Below are 23,274 nucleotides of genomic sequence, written 5' to 3'. Positions count from 1 at the left end.
GATTTTGATTTGTCCTATTCTTGTTTTTCTCTAATTTTGTGGAGAGATGCTTCCTTATTAAACTTGTAATTCATTTTTTTATGAGTATGAACTCATTGCCTATTTCATTCAATGGGTTATAATCCATTACTATATTTTGATGCTCAAAATATCCCATATTTGAGCATTAAGCTAGCTTCTGTGTTCTTTGGACCTCATAATTCTTTGAGCATTTCCTTACTTTTTTGGCACAAAAAGATGTTCCAGGCTCATCTGTGCTTGTCCTGCCCCAGCCCTGGAATCAGTAATTTTTTTCTTGATGCTTGGTTCTAAATGACATTTAGAAACGCAAGGTTCTGGGTACTAGATGTGCTTAGTGCTATCAGGATGTCAATACTCCCAAAAGAGAGCTAGGAAATATGTATTTATATATCTGTATACCCATATACACACATATACATGTTTACCTTTAAATATTTTTCTATCTATACATACGAAAATCTCTACTTGCAGTCTATTTCCACAAGGTTCATTCTTGCTTTCTCTCTTCATGTTTATAATTTCCTTCTTCATTCAGTGAGAAGCCTGATTTGTCATTATTTTCAGTATATTTGACCAGTTCCCCATGCTGCCACCACCCCACACTCACACACCCTCCTCACCTTGCTTGGGCTCTGTCACCCTGCACCATGTACCAGGCCACCCTCCTGTGTGAATGTCCCTGTCACTACTGTGACAGGCTACTATCCTTATCCTTCATACATGGACACCCTCACCCTGTTCAGGCTCTGAATCTTGTGACAGGCCACTCTTGTCCCTCAATATTGATGCCCTCCTTACCTTAAATACTTTCTGACATCTAACACCAGCCCTCACTGCTCTCCAATTCCCACTGCATGGATGCCTTCATATCACTCAGGCTTTGACACCCCACAGTGAGCCATCCTTCTGCATGTATGCCCTCCCTAAGGGTATGTTCCTACCCTTAGTCTTAGCTCTCTCCCCTATAGCATGCCCTCCCCGCCCCCCCACTTAGCCTTTGACCTCCACTTGGCAACCGTGTTTAGTCACTGCCACATAGACCCTACCTACCTCACTCAGTCTCACCTTATCAGTCTTATATTTTTGATTGGTAAATATAAATTGGTATATTCTTTCAGGAGTTAAGTGTCAGAATTAAATAGTTGACCCTTGAACAATATGGGGGATTGGGGTGCCAAACCACCATCTACCCTCCCTGTCCTGTGCAGTCCAGAATCCTTGTATAACTTTTGACTCCCCCAAAACTTACCTACTTAAAGCCAGAAACCTTACCAATAACATTGGTAGCCAGTTGACCAGAAACCTTACTGATAACATAAACAGTTGGTTAACACATACTTTGTAAATTACATGTATTATATACTGTATTCTTACAATAAAATAAGCCAGAGAAAATGTTACTAAGAAAAGCATAAAGAAGAGTATTTGTTCCTGTTCTCCGTAGTCCTAATTTTTTTAAAGATTTTTACCTATTTGAGAGAGAGAGAATGAGCGATGGGAGGGGCAGAGTGAGAGAGAGAAGCAAACTCTCTGCTGAGCAGGAAGCCTGACATGGGGCTTGACCTCAAGACCCAGAGATCATGACCTGAACTGAAGGCAGGACGCTTAACTGACTAAGCCACCCAGGTGCCCCTAGTTCTAATTTTTTAAGATTTCTTTATTTATTTTAGGGAGAGAGCATGCAGGGGAGGGATAGAGGAAGAGGGAGAGGAGCAGACTCCTTGCTCAGTGGGGATTCCAACGCGGGGACTCAATCCCAGGACCCTGAGATTATAACCTGAGTCAAAATCAGGAGTCGGACGCTTAACCTACTGAGCCACCCTGGCGTCCCGGTAGTCTTAATTTTTAATGCCCTGATTTATCTTTGCAGAAAGCCCGCTTATCTACCATTTTATTTGCTGAAAACTGTGAAGTAACCCACGATCAGTTATGTGAATTGCTGAAGTATGCAGTTCTGGGCAAATCCAGTGTTCCTAAACCCAGGTATGAGTTTAAGTACTTAAATGGTGGGTACAAACCTGAGGTTTCAAGCTAGGGTCTAGAGGGCCATGTATTCCTTAATTAATATTATTTGTTTGCTGTGCAGAATGTCCTAAATTTTTTCTTTTTCTTTTTTTCTTTTAATGGTTGGGGAGGGGCAGAGGGGGAGGGAGAGAGAGAGAATCCCAAACAGGCTCCAAGCCCAGTGTGGAGCCCAGTGCAGGGCTCAATCTCATGACCCCGAGATCAGGACCTGAGCCAAAATCAAGAGTCAGATGCCTAACCAACTGAGCCACCCAGGCGCCCCCTACATTTTTTTTTTTTTTTTTTTTAAGATTTTGTTTATTTATTTGACAGAGAGAGACACAGCGAGAGAGGGAACACAGGCAGGGGGAGTGTGAGAGGGAGAAGCAGGTTTCCCGCTGAGCGGGGAGCCTGATGCGGGGCTCGATCCCAGGACCCTGGGATCATGACCTGAGCCGAAGGCAGAAGCTTAATGACTAAGCCACCCAGGCGCCCCTACATTTTTTCTTATAGGAGTTGCCAACATTTAATTTGGGAATTCCTTTATTAAAATCCAGATACTTTATTTCTTCAAAAAATTCTAAGATGTGGCAGTTTTATCCCTGTATTCCCAAATGGCAACAATTTGTCAAAGCTGAACAGTAGCCTTCCGCTTACAGATGGGGCATGTACACTTTAGTGTACCACCTACTGGTAAATAAGGCCTGCTTCCCTTATTTACATTATCTGTCTGGCTGCTTTTTGGTTTGCAACCCTCTTGGGAGCTTCCTGGGTGTAAACTGAAACCTGCCCCACTTACTTGGAGGGCAGGGAGAGACTGAAGAGGCAGGCTGTTCAGGTTGGTAAGTGGCAATTTTAATAATAAGTGAAGGGAACTTACATACAGGGCTTGTCTTGGGCAGGAGGATGACAAATGGATCCTTACACATGCCTGCCAAATCTTAAAAAAGTTTATATAGAGGGCTTAACTGGGTTCAGTCATATGAACCATGCAGGTGTTTTCAACACCACATCACTGTCTCAAGGCTATGTCCTTGGAGCAGCCTCTGGGATCAGGAAAGACAAGCAGAATCCACATTCAAAGGACAAAGGAGAAGGGGGTGAGGAGCCTTCAGGTGCCAGGGTCCAGCTGACAGGTTAGCTGGCAGTCATGTCTTTTCACTGACCTTTCCCAATACCGCTTAAAGGTATTTTGGTTTGTAACCCCTAGTGGAGACCCAATTGAAAATAACATGATCATGTGTTAAGAATCCCAGTTAATCTTTTCTGTTCCTTTTACATTAAGGGACAAAAAGAATTATACTATTCTGATATCTTCAATGCCATTGTTAAATGTCTAGTGAAAATTGCTTTTGTATATGTACCAATAAAAAATTTTTCAAAACTTTTTAATTTCTCAGACATATCTATCTAAGGGAGATTGGCTAGATAACTCAAAAGCCATCTTCTGTATTAACAAATATTGCCAGTAGTCTGTCAATTTATCTAAAACTGGCTTTCTTAAAGCCAGTCATGTGATTATTAGCTTAGGAAGGACTCAGCAGCTTGGGATCTTGAGGATATGCCTTTGTAAAATGAGTTTATTTCCAATTTAAAACAAATTGTAATAGGATTTTGGATTTGAATGCATTGTTTTTCCCTTGGTATCCTACTTGATTTGAATGCAATAAACTATTATCTCAAGAGATCTTTATTTGAATTCTGTATAGTAATAGCTGTTCTTTGCCAGGCAGTCATTGAGTCATGGTAAACTCCATTAACTGTTCCTCACTGCTTTTTTTCCACCCTTCCCTTTTGTATATCTATAACTGACTTGATGGTATCACTTTTAGCTGTGTTGGTTTGATTTTTCAACAGCTGGTGCCAGCTTTTTCACCAAAACCATCTGAACAACGTGGTGGTTTTTGTACTGCAGGGAATGAGCCAGCTACACTTTTACAGGTTCTATTTGGAATTTGGATTTCTCCGAAAGGCATTCAGACACGTAAGTTAAGAAAACTCTAGCAGGGCCTGAGTTGAGTCCTCTCATCCAAAGACTAGTTCATGTCTCAAACTATGCTCTTTGGCAACCTGATTGAACGAGGAGAAGAGGTTGTAGAAAGCAAGAAAGATTAAGATTCAGAGATCTCTTGTTGAGATTAGGTTTGCCTCTGATTTTCTTTGATAATTTAGGCAAAATATTTATTACCAGATTACAATCTATACGTAGTCCCCAGGCTGATATATCCTGTTTTATTCGGGTTATGGTGTTTTCAGAAATTGAACACTTTACATAAGTCTGTGTTTTTTGGCCTCTTGACAACATCACAAGATTGGACATCCTTAGAACAGTATCTGGAGCTGAATAGCGGCTGTCATCTTTAGAAGAGGCATGTGCTATTTTCCTTCCCATAGCCACCACCAGTCTTTATTGGACTGTTTCATCCATTTACTGCTAAGGGATTTGAGTTGGTGAGTCCTAATCTCCTTGGGTCTCCGTTTTCTTTTTTGCTTTCATTTATCAAAGGCTACATATATGCTAGGACCTACATCAGTCATTCTGCGTGCATCATCTTTAATTTTCACAGTAATTCTGTGAGAGATATAAATATCTTCTGTATGTGAGGAAACTGTAAGTAACTTGTCCAAGTTATAGCTAGTAAGTGTTGGAGCTGGAATTTCAGCACAGGTGAGCCTAAGGCTGGAGCTTTCAACCTTTCAGCTTTGCTGTGTCATCTGTCCTAACTACTTGGCAAGCTGTCCACTAAAGTATAATAGATACAGAAGTGCTTTGGAAAAAGAGACTTTCCTTTTCTGAGTTATACATTTCTATAATGTTTGTCTTTGTTTCCAATGTGTAATCAGAACCAAAGAAAATATCTGAGCTGGGATAAAGGTGGCGTCATTTACGTAGTCACTTTTTTTATTATTATTATTATTACCTAGTCACTTTTATACATTAAGGAAACAGTCCTCATTTTGCAATACAAACAATTAAGGTCCAGACCTTTCATAGCACTGAGCTGACAATAAAAGTGCAAGTCTTTGACAATATTTTAACTGCTTTCAAGCATTTTTATAAAAACTTGGTATGTATTTTCAGAAATTCCGCTTGCCACCACCATCATCTAATTTCCTAGCTGATATCACTGGACTGCAAAAGAAACAAATAATGGGGGATCTATCCAAGATGGTGGAAGGTATGGCTGTGACTCTGGTTTGATGATTTGCTCATTCTAAAAGACATTATGGATATGCTTATAAGTGGATTTATCAGTCAAGTTTATTCTTGCAAACAACTAAGGTCAATTCTAACTACCTTAAACAGAAAAGCAGGTTTTTTTTTTTTTTTTTTTTGAAGAAAAAATGGATAAGTACCTCGGGAAAATAGAGAGCAGGAACCATAGCCTGTATTCATGCCCCAGAAACCATCTGGTTAGGTGAGATAGCATAGGCTATCCCTGCATATCACTTAACACTGGACTCTTATAAATTACTGGGAATAATTTTTAAACTGTCAGTGGGTCTTTGTACCCATGAGTGTACAGATGTGGAGGAAGATCTTGCCTTTGACTAATGTAAAGGACACCCTTAATACTACTCACAGTGGGGAATAGGCAGGAGGTTAAGATGCTGGCCATCTAAAAGAGAAATACCCATGATGGCAATGTTTTTCAAACGATGGGTTGTGTCCATGAGTAAGTTGTAGTTAACCTTCTGTTTTTGTAGGGGGAAGCAGGTAAGTGATGGAATAGAAAAGAACTTGCTAGATAGAGTTCATTGGACATAGTAAGCTAAGTATTGTTCAGTGATGCTTTTTTGTGTGTGTTCAGAAATAATAGTTACACTGAGGAGACATGAAAAAGTGGTGAGGAGTAGCCAGTGATTCCTTCCTATCTCCTCTAGGACTGTGCTTCCTACTATCCTGTCTTAAAGACCCCTGACTTCCTTCCTTTCCACTGTTCCCCTCTCCTTCTAATAGATGTCTGTATCTGACCTGCCTCTGTGTTTTATTTGACCTCCACTGTATTTTAAACATTTTTGAGTAAATAACAGAGTAGTCATTAACTAGATTCAAAGCTCATATAAAGACATAGCATTGCAAAAGAAATCATCAGAAAAAAATTTGATGTGGCTAAAAAATATAGATTGTTGGGGATAATTGGGGGAGGATGGTAGTGGTGAGAGACGAGGCTGAGAGAGGTAGGTTAAAGCTCTGTCCTACAGGCTGTAGATATCATGCTAAGGACTTTGGATTTTATTCTGTAGACTTTGAGGAGTCAGAGGATTATGGCTAGTTCTCTATCCTCTTAAGGATTTCACTTTGTTTCCCATCCTAAATATCAGAGTCCCAAAGCGTAGTCTGTAACACTGATCTCCCCTCAATTCAGTCTTTCCTTCAAAATATTTATATATCTCCCCAAGTTGACCTATCGCTCTTCTTTGGTTAACGCCTGTATCTTTATCTCTAGGTCTGATGTCCCAGATTCCAGGCTTGAATTTTCAACTGCCTGCTGAATGTTGCCACTTGGATATTCCCCTGTCCCCTCAATCATAACATAGCTAAAAGCATTTTTCTCATCCTTAAATAACATAACAGGCTCCCATCTTCAAATCGCCTTTTCTGTTGGTATCAATTTTCTCTTAAGACAATAGTTTTGAATTTTAGAATTACTTTTCTTTTGGCTCCCCATACCCAGTCTGCATAGCTCATTCCCTTTGCTCCTATGAATATCTATTTATATTGTCACTTTACCAGAGAGATCTTCCCTGATTATAAAATTTAGGACAGTAACTCTTTTCCTGCCCCAGTACACCCTCTCCTCTTTTCCCTCCTTTACTTTTCTCCGTGGTCCTTGTTCCTTACCTGACATATTATATATTTATTTATTGTCTATCTTCCCAACTAGAATTTCAGTTCCATGGAGAATTTTGTTGACTTTGTTCATTGAGGAATCTCTAGTGGCTAGAACAATGCCAGGCATATAATAAGTACTTAGTAAATACTTGTTGACTGAATTGAGTTATTTTATCACTGTGTTCTATTGGTTTTTCTTGTATACTGTTTCTTTCATATATCCCTTTTCCTCCATCCTTTCCACCATCTTGATTCAGACTCTATAATCTTTTTTTTTCTTAGTTGGTTTTTTTTTGTCCAGAATTTCTGCAAAACTTTTTCTCATTTCTCTCTCTCCATTTTCCACATTATCTTTGAGGTTGATCTTTCTTAAATACTGTTATGCCATTTCCCATCTTAGGAACTTTCTCTTGCTCTCCGTTATTTATTGAATAATGGACTAAAGTCCAAACTCTTGAGTCTGGCATTTGCAGTGGTCTACAGTTCATTTTTATACTCCTCAACCTTGTTTCCTATACTGCTTTCCTACACAGACTTTTTTTTTTTTTAATTCTCAGTTGGTCTAGTCATTACCATAACCAAGTTTGCTTTGTACATTTCTGTCTTACCTGGAATCCCCTCTTTTCTATTTACGGTATTTTGACTTCTTTAGTTGCAAAGACCAGATACTCATTCAGGCCATCTTAAGTGAGAGGGATATTATTAAAAGGATGCACGTAGACTAGAAATCTATCAGGAGTCTAAGTGCCCTTTCATGGGCAGTTCTCTATATTTCCTAGTTTGATTTTGGAAGCAAGCAATCTGATCAGCTTAGCTAATTACCATTGTCCCTTGTGAGCCTGTCTTGGCTAGGAATATCAACTTACTGGTCTACTTATCTTTGAGGTTGTAGATGGGTCTCTTTTCCTCAAAGATTTTATTTATTTATTTTAGAGAGAAAGAAAGAGAGCATGAGTAGGGGAGGAGCAGAGGTTGAGGGACAAGCAGACTCCATGCTGAGCACAGAGCCCAGCACAGGGCTCGATCCCAGGACCCTGAGATCATGACCTGAGGCAAAATAAGAGACGCTCAACTGACAGCCACCCAGGCACCCATAGATAGGTCTCTCTTAAGCCAGGTTCCCACTCTCAATCCAATCGGTGACCATTCCTGCTTACAGAATAGGATGATGCTTGAGCAAGTGGCTAGGGGTGGAATAGATTTAGCTAGAATGGGCTGTTAGGAGTGGCAGGCACTGTGATGGGCAGGTCTAAGACACCAACTATCTAAATTCTGCTTTTTCTTCAAGACTCAGCTAATCTTTTCCTCTCTTGAACCATATCTCACCACCCCAGCCAGTGTATTTTTCTTCCTTTCCCTTTTATAGCTTTTATTATTACAACCCATTTGAGACTTATACTCTCTTTATGTTCCTATAACTTTATTGCAGTACAGGCTCCTTAAAGTTGGGGCTGGGTCTTATACGTCTTTTGACCTTCACTGTGCTTACCTGACACAGGTTTAGAAATACGTCCTTTGAGGTTTCTTAAACACACATTCTTTTTTTTTTTTAAGATTTTATTTTAAGAGAGAGCACAAGCTGGATGGCGGGCAGGGGAGTGTGGAGGAGCAGAGGGAGAGGGATAAGTAGGCTCCGTGCTGAGTGCAGAACCTAAAATGGGGCTTGATCCCACTACTCTGAGATAAAGACCTGAGCTGAAATCAAGTCGGACACTTAACCGACTGAGCCACCCAGGTGTCCCTACTTTTTTTTTTTTTTAAGGTTTTATTTATTTATTCATGAGAGAGAGAGAGAGAGAGAGAGAGAGAGGCAGAGGGAGAAGCAGGCTCCCAAGGAGCAGGGAGCCCGATGCGGGACTCGGTCCCAGGACACTGGGATCGTGACCTAAGCCAAAAGCAGATGCTTAACCATCTGAGCCACCCAGGCGCCCCCAGGTGTCCCTTCTTGAACACACATTCTGATGTAAGTTTAATTGTTCTTTTTGTTTCAGGGTCTTTACCTTCTGCCGGTTCAAAAGTCAGCATCAACTTGCTGAATGACCCTATTATTCAAAAGTATGGCTCTAAGAAAGTGGGCTTAACCAGATGCCTTCTCACAAAGGAGGAAATGAAAACATTTCACTTTCCATTACAAGGTAGGTTTATATTTAATCTGATGTTGGTAACAATGTAAGAATATTTAACAGTTTATTTGAAACTATTACTGTTGAAAGTTCATTGTTTTGTCTGCTTTCCAAATGACTTAGTCCATTTTATATTAATAAGGAAACAATGTAAGTGTAGATGTGTATCATGATTGGTAAAGTGATGATTTCGGATAGTACATAAACGTGACCTTAAATATCATTGAAATATTCTGTGAGAAAAGTTATTCCTTTTACAGTTTTCCTTCATTCCTTCCTACTATATTAAAAGGAAGTCAATATGTCTTTAACACTTCTCTAGTACTTCCCGTCTTCCTCTTACCCCACCATACCCCATCTTCATTTTCTTCAAAGAATAGAACAAGTCTGGGCTCAGAGTCTTGGTCAGTTATATAGCAAGAATTTAACAAAAATGCTTTAATTTCATTTTATTTTCTTTATTACCTTTTAATTATAGCAGTAATGTTAAATTTCTTTAAAAAAAAAACCCAATCTATTGAGATATATAATTAATATACCATATAATTCACCCATTTAACATAATACAATTCAGTAGTTCTTAGTGTATTTACCGAGTTTTACAACCGTCACCATAATCAATTTTAGGCTACTTTCACACCACAAAAGAAACCCTATACTATTATTTTTCACACACACCCTTACCCCCTAGGCAATCACTAGTTTCTGTCTGTGGATTTACCTATTATAGATATTTCATATAAATGGAATCAAACAATATCTGGTCTTTTGTAACTGGCTTTTTTCACTTAACATAAAGTTTTCAAGGTTCATCCATGTTGTAGCATGTATCAGTACTTCATTCTTTTTTTAATTTCTTTTCCTTTTATTTTAAATTTAATTTTAGTAAGATTAAATATAATTTAATTTTAGGGGGAATCTGGCTGGCTCAGTCAGATGAGCATGAGACTCGTGATCTCAGGGTTCTGAGTTTGAGCCCCACGTTGGGTATAGATATACAAATTTAGTTTGAAAATAATATGTGTGGCACCATCCATATATGAAAACTCATTTATTTTAGTTAATCCTACTTATTATTTTTTAAAGATTTAACAAGCAATTTTTTTTTAATGAAGTATAGTATTTGACACACAGTATTACATTAGTTTCAGGTGTGCAGCATAGTGATTTGACAGCTCTGTAATTATGCTGTGCTTATTAAGTGTAGCTGCCGTCTGTCACCTTCATTTATTTTCATTCAAATGATATTCTGTATATAGATATACAACATTTTCTTCATTAGTTGATGGACATTTGGGTTTCCACATTTTGGCTATTATGAATAATACTGCTATGAACATTCAGGTACAAATTTTTGTGTGGACATATGTTTTCATTTTGGGGAAGTATATCCCTAGGAGTAGAATTGCTGGGTCATATGATAATTGTTAAACCTTTTGAAGAACTATCAGACTTTTTCTGGAGCAGCTATACCATTTTACATTCCCTCCAGTGATGTATAAGGGTTTCAGTTTCTGCACATTCTTACCAACAACTTGTTATTCTGTCTTTTTGATTATATCCATTATAGTGGTGTGAAGCAGTATTTCATGATTTTGATTTCTGTTTCTCTGATGGCTGATGATGTTGAGCATCTTTTCATATGCTATCTGTAAGATGGAGTTAATAGCTCATATATCATGGATTGCCATGGGGATTAAATGAGTTAAGGTATACAAAAGTGCTTAGCATATTGGGTGGCACATAGTGCTTTTGAAAAGTTATTTTTTGTTATTGCTACTAATCATATAGATAAGGGCAGCAGTATAAAGTCTCCCAGATTTGGGTTTGCCTCTCTTTTCTGGTCTAGATCATATTTTGGTTCTTTTAATTGTAATTAGTTGGCAATTTTGAGGTACTATGACATAGAAACTGGTCAAAGTTCCTCAAACTCTACTTTGTTTCTTGTCATACAAGATCTAGGTATTTTTACTGTTTAAGCCTCTGTCTGAAGGTAAGAATTTTCAATGGTTCAAACAGTTTGAGACCCCTGAGCTGAATATGCCTAGTTATTGACTAAGTAAGGGTACACAACGGAGGGGGTACCTTAAGCCTATAGGTGGGTTCCTGTAGGGAATTTTCAGGCTATGACTCCAGAAAAATGCAGGCATGTTTCTGAACAGAGATCTCAGGGGAGTCTCAAGGGTAGAGTTGGGTGCAGACGTGCACGTGGTGAATGTTGCTTTCTGCCTACAGTGAAATCCGTTTAGATCTCTATTGTGATGGAATTTCATTCCTACATTTTCTTTATTTAGGAAAGAAAGATGCTACATGCAGTTTTTGCATACTTTATTATCCTCCTTTAGTGCCTACATGAAAAGGTCCAGTGACTTGGGATTTAGCCAAAATTTAGGTATTTTTTGTTTTGGTTTGGGTTTTTTTTTTGAGAGAAAGCGTGCATGCATGCACACAAGGGAAAGGGACAGGGAGAGGAGAGAGAGAATCTTAATCAGGCTCCATATCCAGTGTGGAGCCCAATGTAGGGCTCAATCTCACAAACCTGAGATTGTGACCTGAGCCAAAATCGAGTTGCATGCTTAACTGACTGAGCCACCCAGAAGCCCCAGCTACAATTTAGTTATAATCTCTTATATGGAGGAAAAATTGTTACTTGGTAACTGCCAAGAAGTCCAGGCTCTAGTATCCCCTATAAGAGCAGCCTGTAGTATTCTCCCAGATGATAAAAATGAGCAGATGGAGAAAAACTTGAGGACCGACATTGTCTCTCATATAATTTTTATATTTCAAGTGTCTAACAGACAAGGTGTCCAGCAAATATGGTATTTCAGTTTTCCCTCGGTGAATGAATCTAAGAGTGATGTTTATCATCTCTAGTTTTAAAAGCAGATATTTTACTTCTTTTCCTCCCAGGTTTTCCTGACTGTGAAAACTTTGTACCTACCAAATGTAATGGTTCTATAACAGACAACAGTCCTCTCTTTGGACTTGACTGTGAAATGGTAAGTACGGCTTTTAATGTTTCACCTGGAGGGTTACAAACTAGAGTCTAGAAGATGATTTCTTGAGTCTAATGCACCAGTTAACCGGTGCATTTAGTTCCAGTATTTTGGTTTAAATAACTGAAAGTAGACCCTTTTACTCACATTTTAGAAAACTTTGATATATGCTCCAGGATGAAGAATAAATATCACATAAGTTTTTTAACTAGTTGTTATGTTTAACCAAATCTCTGTCATTTACTCTAAGTTTACTCCTTCTGTCTTTTGAACAGGGTTTTATTGTTCCCCTAAAGACTTTGACTCAATTGCCATTGGTTTGGCTTAGTTTTACACATTTAAGATCAGAAGTAGGATTTCCCTCAAGCTCCCTTTGTGTTTTACTTTGTCTAATTAGTAAGTCTCCTTTCAAAGACAGGGCATCCCCTATCAGTACTCAGGTACCAGTCTCTCATTTCTTAACAGAGTGGCTAAGAGCTAAAGTTTTTGAATCTCATATCAGAGTGTGTATCCTGGCCTTTCCTATTAATGGTGTTGTCATTTTGGACAAATTCTGTAACCTCTCATTCTCAGCTTCTCTCTCTGTGAAGTGGGGATAATAACAGGTACCTCATCATTTTTAGTATTGCCTTAGATGATAATAGAGCATATTAATAAAAAATTACTTTCTAGTGGTACTCGGCTAATACTGGGATGTCATACACAATAAATGGTAAAATGATGATTGATGTTATTTCCATCCATCTTCCTTGAGCACATCCTTTTCAGAGCAATTAGATGAAATGTTCAGCAGGCTGCCTAGCTTTAATTTTATCCATACTGAGCTGTCTAGTTAGCAAAGGTTGTGCCATTGTCACTGGGACCCCAGTAGATTACAGTTGATGCCAGTTGAGATAGTGTTAATAATGAGAGGAAGCAAGAGTCTCCACAGTTCAGCAGTCTGACTATGGCCTGTTTTTTCAGTGCCTCACATCCAAGGGGAGAGAGCTAACACGTATCTCACTGGTTGCTGAAGGAGGCTGCTGTGTTATGGATGAACTCGTTAAACCTGACAACAAGATTCTGGACTACCTTACCAGGTATTTTTCACCTTGCCTTCTGCCATCCCTAGTACTGGCAGACTAGAGTGGAATGTGACAACAGGAATACTTTGTAGTTTCTGTTTGTTTAGGTATTTATCTACTTTTATGTTATCAAAGACAAGGCTGGGGTAGCACAACTGTAAATTTTAAAACTGAAATTGCACAATGTCACTGTATAAAGCTCTTTAGCCCTCTTGCTCTCTAGTCTTCCTGTGACCTTAAGTAAGCAGATCTTCCTTGTCTAAAGTCTCCAGGTTGTAATCATTATGTAGCAACTGCCAAACAGCTGGCGTTTTGCTCTCTGATAAGACTTCATTTGAAAAATCTGCAAATCACCATTTGGCGGTCAAATGATTTAGAGCTTAAGCTGCCTTGACCTCAAAAATCAAAACAAAACAAAGTTTTTCCATAACAGAAATTTGAAGCTCAAAAATTTTAGTCTTTTTATTGTAATTTCACAATGTACATATTATAGTGATTAGGCAAAGAAAATCTAGTAAAACATGATTCTTGAAGTTGCATCTATAGATTCTGCTTACCTTAGGCACAGAAGAGGCCATGATAGTGATAAAGATTGTCTTATTAGCAGACATAATTAGTATTCTTGGGGAACAGTCATTTGTGGCAAAGATGTATGTACAAGCTTGTTTGTCACAATATTTCAAAAATACGGGAATATAAACATCTGAAAGTAGTAGGGGATTGGTTAAAATATGTGAAATCCATATAATGGAATACTCTAACCATTTGAAAGGATGTGTTGAAATAGATTTATTGATAATGATATATGGCAAATGATAAAACCATGTTATAAAGTAACATGCATTATGATTGCATTTTTATAAAAATAAAATATATACAGGAGCACCTGGTGGCTCACTCATTAAGCATCTGCCTTCGGCTCAGGTCATGATCCCAGGGTCCTGGGATTGAGCCCCGCGTCAGGCTCCCTGCTCGGTGGGAAGCCTGCTTCTCCCTCCCCCCACTTCGCCTCCTTGTGTTCCCTCTTTAGCTGTGTCTCTCTCTGTCAAACAAATAAAATCTTTAAAATAAATAAATAAAAATAATAAAATCTATACATGGGGGTGCCTGAGTGGCTCATTTGGTTAAGCATCCAACTCTTGATTTTGGCTTAGGTCATGATCTCTGGGTCCTGGGATTGAGCCTTGCATCAGGGGCTTTGCAGTCAGCGGGGAGTCTGCTTGAGGTTTCTCTCTCTTCTCTTTCTCTCTGCTTCTCTCTCTCAAATAAATAAATCTTTTAAATATATATATATACATGAACATATGTATCAAAAAATATGAAAGGATATTTACTAAAATGTAAAAAGTGATCATCTCTAGGTCATGGGATTTTGGGTTAAATTTCCTCTTAACTGTATTTTCAACCTTTTTAAACCGAGCATATATTAATTTTTAAAAATATTCTTTTGAAATGACTTTTCAGGGAGGAAAACCTATTAATATCCTGACCTGTCCATTTCTCTCTTTTTATTGAAAGCTTTTCAGGAATCACAAAGAAGATTCTTAACCCAGTGACAACCAAACTCAAAGATGTACAGAGACATTTAAAAGCACTGCTTCCTCCTGATGCTGTGTTAGTGGGCCATTCCTTAGACTTGGATCTCAGAGCACTGAAAGTGAGTATCTGACTTAGTTTTTCCAGTATATATTGCCTTTTCCATTTATTTCAAATCTGAAGTCTTGGGTTCTTTTATTCCCTCAGCCCACTTGTTTTTTCCTTTAGCATAGGATGCTACTCATTCTATTCTCTTTCCTCCTCAGATGATACATCCATATGTTATTGATACATCATTGCTTTATGTCAGAGAGCAGGGCAGAAGATTTAAGCTAAAGTTCTTAGCCAAAGCTGTTTTGGGGTAGGTTGTTTGCATATTATAATATCGTCCTGACAAGTTGCATATAAGTTAGCATATGATTTCTTATTTAATTCATACTGCAAAATTCAGGGTCTCTGTTCTCCCTATTAGTCTGTAAACATTATTCTTTTCCCTTCTTATGAGTCCTGGGATCCTAATTCCAGAGAAGTATGACTCAGAGATGAAGAAGTTATGGTAATACTAAAAGGGCTTTACATTCACATCTGAGGGTTGATGGATAGAACTGGACAGAACTGTCAGAAAAGTTAACCAGAATTTGAAAACATAATGTTCTTATACTGAATGTATCCTCTTATGTACAAACACATGTGTACAAAGATGTTCATTATAGTATGGTTTAAAACAGCCAAAAACTGCAAATATTCTATAGGAGTGGTTAAATAAATTACGTTTATCTGTATTATTGAATACTTTGTTACTGTTAAAAGAATGTGATGGAACTGTATGTGCCAAAAAAGAACTCTCTTAAAGTACTACTGAGAATAAAATGGAGATGCAGAACAAGATTTATATATGCCTAGATATCAGTATGATGTAGATTAGATCTGGATAAATTTACAGACACAAACATATATACTTTTTTAAGGTTTTTGAAAAAGACCAAGAAAAAATTTAAGTACCTATAGACACTTGCATGCAAATATAAAATTTCTGGAAGGTGACTTTAAATAGTGGTTACATCTAAAAGAATGAGGCAAGGGGTTGGCTGGGGAGTGGCCAGAGACTTTATTGGATAGCCTTTTGTCCAGATGATATGCTTGCTGTAGACAAAGCCATTCCTGATCATTATACATCATCAGTGCCTCTTACTCCAGGTATTCTCCTGGCACTTAGAAATAAAGGAATCTTGATTGTTGTGATAAAATCTGATTATCAGATTGCTGAAATTTTACATGTAACCAGAATATTAGAGGTGGTTCAAAGAACCTATCATTGAAAATGCTGTCGAGTATGTCAGCTTTATCTTGACTTTCCAGGAAAGATATACAGTGTCCAGATAGGCTTGGTCATGATGCCACAGAAGATGCTAGAACCACCCTTGAATTGGCTCGGTATTTCCTTAAGTATGGCCCAAGGAAGGTTAGTATCTTTGACCTATCTGTTTGCATTTCTTAAAATTATGAGACTAGAACAGGTAGTCACAGACCATTTCCTGTTGTTACCTTTCTGTACAAAAGTAGGAGTGTAATTCAAGCTGAGCATTTGGAATTAAGACCTGTATGACTAGCATAATGTAGTAGTTAAGTATGTAGCCTCTGAAGTTGGGCTTATCTGTTTTTAAATAAAGATGGTACAGGGGCACGTGGCTTATTCAGTCAGTGGAGCTTGTGACTTGATCTCGGGGTTGTGAGTTTGAGCCGCATGTTGGGTGTAGAGATTATTTTAAAATCTTAAAGGAAAAAAAGTACTATGTTTAGCTACGTAATCTGGGTCAGTTTCTCTAAAGAACTTCAGTTTTACATCTGTAAAATGGAAACACATTTCTCTGGGATATTGGTGAGGGTAAATGAGATATTTTATATAAAGCTGTTAGTACAGTGCCTTGAATATATTAAGCACTATAATGTGTGGCTCATTGTATACTGATAATTGTAATAATTATGAAAAATCTACATAGAATTTTGCTGTTTTGGGGTGAGGGGAGCATGCCATTGTTTCAGCAGCAGTTCGGTGGGTATAGATTAGAATAGCACATAAGGGAGACATTGATGGAGACTGTTTCTCACAGACCTTGTTACAATGCATTCTAACTTATTAGATGTCCCATTGCATGATATGTTCTATCATGACTCCACTATGAAATAAATTGTAGTCTATGTAGAATCATAAGCATCCAGAATAGTGTTTTGTGTCACAGTGGTAGAAAGACATTCTAAAATGTCTTATGGGATATATAAATAACGATAATAGTTTGGATCTCACTCTACATTGCAACTCCCAAGTCGTCTCCCACTTTATGGAAGAAGAATAAACTGATTTTGTATTAAACCAATAAAAGATCTTTTTTTGATGTTGCTATAAAAGCCATTTTTTTATAATTTCCAAAAGTTGTATGTTCACAAAGAAGTAAATTTTAAGTGAGTATGGGATCAGTGATGAGCCCAAGTTGCCATCCCTTTATACTTAGCTTCACTTGGCCTTTTCCCATATTCATGTAACAACATCAGCAGCTGGTAACAGATTGCCATTCTTGGCTAAGCGGTCAGAAACCATCTGGTAGCTATTGAAGCCAACCTGGGACTATGGCAATGGCAAAGCCACTGTCTACAGAAGTAGAGAACACCACTTGAGTGGGCTTTTCTTGGATTTTTTTTGCTTTTTGGTGTTTTATTTTACTTTAAAACTCAAATGCTTTGCAGGGAATTAGATGATTTTTACCATTTTATTTTCTTCAAGATTGCAGAACTAAATCTGGAGGCACTAGCTAGTCGCCAAGAATTGTTAGCAGCAGGCCAAGAACTGAGAAATACAGCAGAAATAGTTTATCAGCCAAACACAAGGTAATTTTCAGTTCTAAACAAGAACAAAAACAAATAGTGTCTGGTTTCTTATTTACACAACCTGTGAATTTTTTTTTCCTTTTTTGAGTCTATTGACAAATGTTTACCAATAGTATGAGTAACATTCTACCATCACAAAAACCAGGGAGGGAAAAATACCCTTACCTTCCACCCTAAATAGTACCTGTTTGTTTTTCTTATCTTCTAAATGTAGTGACTAGTCTTAACTCTTTTACCAAAAAGGAAGACATTGAAATAATAGTGAACTAAGCAGCATTAGGGGAGATGATAGACTAGTGAGTATTTTGATTAGAAGAGTCACCTATAGCCTTGATGTATTGCCCAGATTAGGGAAGAAAAAAAACAGGCCTGGAAGGAGTTCATCAGCACACCATAATAAATGTGTCAGATCCTTAGAATATAAACTTGTTAGAGAGCTTTGAGTATTTTTCATGCTTATCCTTTCTTCTAAATATAGAGCGATACTGTCCATTATGACTTTTGCAGTGATGGAATTGTTTTAGATCTGTGCTGTCCAGTAAGGTCCACACAGTACAGTATGTGTGACTAATACGTATTGAGGAACTGAACTGTAATTTTATTTGATATTAATTTTAATTTAAATAGCCACATGTGCTAGTGGCTACCTTATTTAGACAATGCAAGTACAGAGAAGTAAGTCTTAGGTTAGGGAAAACTGTTGTTCTTCCTTTGATCTCTTCTACTTCTTTACAGTGTTTTAGAATGCTTGGACTTAATGGGTCAGAAGCTCCTTTTCTTGACGCAGGAAGCAGAAACTAGTGAACTTTGTTCTGCCAGAAACTGTCAAACTATTAAGTGCCTTTCAAATAAAGAGGTGAGTGACCTGCTATCTCTTTGAAGGTTGTGCTCAAAGCAGACAGGAATGTAGCCCTTTGCAATTCATGCTAAGCGTCAAGCTTTTTTTCATCAACAACCTTGGCTGTCATTATCAAGTCTGGTTTTTGTCTCACATCTTATATGGAGCACTTTTAGTCCCAGTTACCCCACAGGAGCAGAACTGTCAGCTGCCAGGGTCTGCTTGCAGACCCTACCTTTGGTATTTCACACAACTTTGAACTTCTGTGCTTTTTCTGGCTTACAGAGATGTTTATCTTAGTTTTTAGACTGACTTTATTTTTTTGGTTTTCTCTTCTTAAATTTTATCTATTGCTGTATGTGTAAAGTTGAAGGGATGTATTGCAGCATGAACTTAGGTCATCTTATTCAGAAGATCTCTCTATATATTTTAATTTTATCTGGAAAGAATTTCAAACTTACAGAAAACTTGTATGAATGGTGGTATATACCTTCTATCTATATTCATCTTCTGTTAATGTTCTGCCCTATTTGCTTTATTTGTGTGTGTGCTGGCATGCTTATGCTCCCTTGCTATTTCTTTCTATCTTCCTCTTTCTATATGACATTTTATTTTTGAAACCATTTGGTTGCTTCATAGATCATGGTCCTTTTCCTCTAGATACTTCAGTGTATATTTCCTGAGAATAGAAATATTCTCTTACATAACCGTAATAAATGTCAGTAAAGTTAATATTGATTCAGTAGCTTTCTCTGATTTCATCTGTATTCCAGTTTTCTTAGTTGACCCAGTAATGTCTGTTAGCATTTCTTTTTGCTTCAGAACAGTATCTATACTAGGGTCATATACTGCATTTAGTTGTCCTATCTTTTTAGTTTCCTTTAATCTGGATACATCCCTCGACCTTTCTTTCTTTGTCTTTCATGGTAATTTTTAAGTAATACATGTCGCATGTCACCCCACCCAGAATGTTCCTCCTTATGGGTTTGTTTCCCCATGATTAGACACAGGTTATGCATTCTTTACCAAAATACTGGTAAATCATGTTTCCTTTTCAGTGTATCACATTCAGAGGCACATGTGTCCATCTGTCCTTTATTTTGTGTTTATTTTGATGACCTTAAGAAGATATTGTCTGCTTTCTCCACTGTAGATTTACTACTTTTGTCCCTTCTAATAAGTAATATGAGGAGATAATTTAAGAAAAGCACAGACCCTGCTTTTCATCAAAACTTCCCCTCTTATATTTAGCAAAAACTGTTGATTCCTACCTGATGGTTGCACAGTGATGATTTCCAACTCTAGCACTTCCTTCCTATTTGCTAGTTGTTATTTCAGCAGTCTATAAGCAAGAGTCCTGATTTTTTGTGAGGCGAGAGATCTGTCAACATGGAATACCTCGTCTGAGGATGCATCCGAGTATGGAGATTCTTCTTAAGGGATGGAGCTGAGGGGACCGCATTCAACGGAATATGTCAGCGACTTCTATTATCTCCACGGTTTTTTTTTTTTTTTTTTTTTTTTTACTATTTTCATTTTCTTGAAGGAGGCGCTAGAAGCCGCTGGGGAAAGAGCCGGGAGAAAGGGAGAGTTAAAGATACAGAATAGAGTGTAAATAAATAGTAAAGAATTCCTAAGAAGGCAGAAGAAGTGACATCCTCTGGATTACTGTTTCTTGAACAGGAGAAAGGATACCTCTTCCACTAACCAGAGCTATGTGAACACAGGTTCAGGAGGCCCAGTGAATTACAAGCAGTATAAATATAATAAGAAATCACATTTAAAAAAATTAATAAATTGCATTTAGACACGTTGCAGGGAAATTGTATTTATTACCTCCCAAACAAATAGATATATTGGTAGCAAGCCAGAGAAAAGAAAATCACCTTCAAAGAGCAACAAATAGATTAACGTCCAATTTCTCAACAGCAGCAATAGGAATCAGAAGACAGTGAAAGCATTCTTCCAAGTCCCAACGAAGATGACTTTCAACTTATAAAAGTCTACCCAGCAAAACTGTTTCAAAATGAAAGTGGAATAAGTATGTTCTCAGATGAAGAACATTTTATGACCAAAAAACCCTATTAAAAAGTTTTAAAAGGATGCATTTCAGGAAGAAGGAAAGTCTGAGATGCAAGCAGGAAAAATTTCTATAGAGAAATTGGTGTGCATGTGTACAAATTTAAATATTGAATGTAAAAATAGCAAAATGAATCAGCTAAAAATAAGGGCCACAAATTGCTGTTTCCTTCTCTAAGTTTTTTAATTCTGACTATAAAAGTTCTATGGATAAAATATACAAAAAAAATAAAAACAGGTATGCTGCTAAAATATATTTTTATACAAATATATATAAATATGTATTTTTATATAAATAAATAGTTACATAAAAATAAAGGACAGATACACAAGAGTCCTTCCTTTATTCATTCATTCATTACGTGTGGACTCATAGATTCCTGTTTATTTCACTGGCTTACAATTTATGATTGTATTAAATTGTTTTGGTTTTCAAACTTCACAGATTTGGCTAGTGGTAGCCCCTTCAAGTTGGCTCCTTTGTCCTTGTGACATGGACCCATAATTTTTTTGAGCATTTTCTTTTCTAACACAAGATACTCAGTTTTATCTTGATATTAGAAACCAAGATCTGGGCACTGGGTATGCATATTTGTATCGGGGTGTCTTTGCTTCTAGACCCTTAAAGGAGACAGAGTTAGGAAATATATGCATGTCAGTACACACATGTACACATATATAAATATATGTGTACACACATACACATTTTAGAAATCATGTGTCTATACAAATACCTCTGATTTCAGCCTTTTAATACAGGATTCTTCCTTTCTTTTCCTCATTCTCTTTTTGTAACTTCCTTTTCCAGTGTGGGAACATTGGCTCCCAACAACATCAACAATTACTCATTTCCTCAAACCTAAACTATATCCAAAATGGTTTTAGAATTGATGCATCCAAATCATTGTAGAATGAGTTAAGAATTTGGTTTTTGCAATTCACTCTCCTCTCTATCCCCCACACCATCTGCAACTGAATATTGGGTATATGAACATTTCATTTATAACTTACTTTGATTATTTTTTTTCTCCCCTTCAGATTAGCTGTGTTTTGTATGGAAAAATATGGTCGGGTTCATTTGTTTCATTTTGCTTTCAGTTTTAGATTTTTTTGCCCTCTTCCATCTTTGTTGATTTATTTTTGGGATCTGTAGAACAAAAACATACTTCCAAAGGCAAAACTACCAAAACTCTGTAAACTCTCTGTACTCAGAGAAATGCAGTTCCCTTGTACATCTCTCTTACCCAATCCTTCCCACTACCTGATTTATCCTTTGTTCTTTTTGGTAAAGAAAAGCATATATATATATGCTTTCTTATTTCTCTTTCTTTATTACACAGAAGTTAACATACTATATAAGCTCTTTTGTGATGGCTCTTTTTCCCTTAACAATATATCTTGGAAATAATTATCAAACCAGTTTATTAAGGATTTTCTTTATTCTTTATTATAGCTGCATGGTACTGCAGTGTGCTTATGTACCATAGTTGTATTCCTCCTTTTCCAGTTCTCCTGTCCCTAATTATTTTCTTTTTTCTAAATGCTTTGGCTAACGCATCTAGAATAGTTAGCTGAAGTCATTCTTTTTTACTACAGATATTCTAGAGCTATAAATTTCCCTCTAAGTTCTACTTTAGCTGCATCTTAGAAATACTGATAAGTTCCAATAAATATTGAAAAGTGTTTTCATATTCATTCAGTTCAGAATTCTTCTTAATTTTCCTTTTGATTTCTTCTTTAGCTCATGGTTTTTTAGAAGTGTGCTATTTATTTTCCAAATAGGGATTTTCCTGAGCTCTATTCCTGATTTCCTAAATTCTCTATCGTCCAAGAATGTACTTATGTCTGGGCGCCTGGGTGGCTCAGTCGTTAAGCATCTGCCTTTGGCTCAGGTCGTGATCCCAGGGGCCTAGGATCAAGCCCCGCATTGGGCTCCCTGCTCCGCGGGAAGCCCGCTTCTCCCTCTCCCACTCTCCCTGCTTGTGTTCCCTCTCTTGCTGTGTCTCTGTCAAATAAATAAATGAAATCTTTGAAAATAAAAAAAAAAGAATGTACTTATGTCCTTTGAATTACTTGAATACTTTTAAATTTATTGAGAGATGGAATCTCCAACTATAATTGTGGATTTGTTCTTGAAGTTTTCATTAATTTTTGCTTTATGTATAATGAAGCTTTCCTATTAGATATATAAACATTATGCATTATGTTTTCCTGATGAACTGGCCCCTTTATCATTACAAATAGGCCTTTTTTATCCCTGGAAACATTTTCTATTCTTTTTTTTTTTAAAGACTTTATTTATTTGAGAGAATGAGAGCAGAAGAGAGAGAAGCAGCCAGGGGGAGAGGCAGAGGGAGAGTGAGAAGCAGACTACCCACTGAGCAGGGAGCCCAATGCGGGGCTTGATCCCAGGACCCCAGGGTCATGACCCGAGTTGAAGGCAGACGCTTAACCGACTGAGCCACCCAGGCTCCCCTCTATTCTGATTTCTACTTTGGTGTTAATATAGCCCCTCCTGCTTCCTTTTGTTTATTGTTGACCTGGTATATATTTTTTTTATTTTACATTTAGTCTATTTGTATCTTTAAAGTGGGTTTCTTGAATAAATTAATAAAAATAAAGTGGGTTTCTTGTAGTAACCAGTTAGGCTTTGTTTTTTCAATCCAACAATCATTACCTTTTAAGTGGAGTAGTTAGGCTATTTGCATTTAATATGATTATTTGATGTTGTTAGGTTTAAGTCTCTTCTTATCTTGCTATGATTTCTATTTGTCCCATCTCTTTTTTTTGCCTACTTTTTTTTTCTTTTGAGTTAATGATCTTATTTTATCTCCTTTGGCAGTGTATTAACTGTGATTCCTTGTGTTATTTTAGTGGGTGCGTTAGGATTTAT

General features: G+C 37.3%; 1 protein-coding gene across 3 annotated transcripts in view; it reads left to right on the top strand.

The window, feature by feature from the left end:
• REXO5 (RNA exonuclease 5) overlaps positions 1-23,274 on the top strand; it is a 38,949-nt gene that overhangs the window by 1,425 nt on the left and 14,250 nt on the right. Inside the window, exons 3-13 of one of the 3 annotated variants that reach the window (XM_028095242.2) lie at positions 1,892-2,004; positions 3,883-4,009; positions 5,108-5,204; positions 8,854-8,997; positions 11,896-11,984; positions 12,945-13,060; positions 14,564-14,702; positions 14,848-14,942; positions 15,941-16,043; positions 17,361-17,464; positions 18,200-18,320. In XM_028095242.2, the coding sequence (XP_027951043.1) occupies positions 1,892-2,004; positions 3,883-4,009; positions 5,108-5,204; positions 8,854-8,997; positions 11,896-11,984; positions 12,945-13,060; positions 14,564-14,702; positions 14,848-14,942; positions 15,941-16,043; positions 17,361-17,464; positions 18,200-18,320 (1,248 nt within the window). The remainder of the gene's footprint in view (positions 1-1,891; positions 2,005-3,882; positions 4,010-5,107; positions 5,205-8,853; positions 8,998-11,895; positions 11,985-12,944; positions 13,061-14,563; positions 14,703-14,847; positions 14,943-15,940; positions 16,044-17,360; positions 17,465-18,199; positions 18,321-23,274) is intronic. The other 2 variants (XM_028095244.2, XM_028095245.2) reach the window with 2 other exon arrangements.

The sequence above is a fragment of the Eumetopias jubatus genome, unplaced genomic scaffold (genome assembly GCF_037043125.1).
Source record: "Eumetopias jubatus isolate StellerSeaLion01/CBP00866 unplaced genomic scaffold, mEumJub1_p1.0 scaffold_12, whole genome shotgun sequence".
NCBI lineage: Eukaryota > Metazoa > Chordata > Mammalia > Carnivora > Otariidae > Eumetopias > Eumetopias jubatus.
Note: the sequence above shows the minus strand (reverse complement) of the source record. Positions and strands in the feature narration are given on the sequence as shown.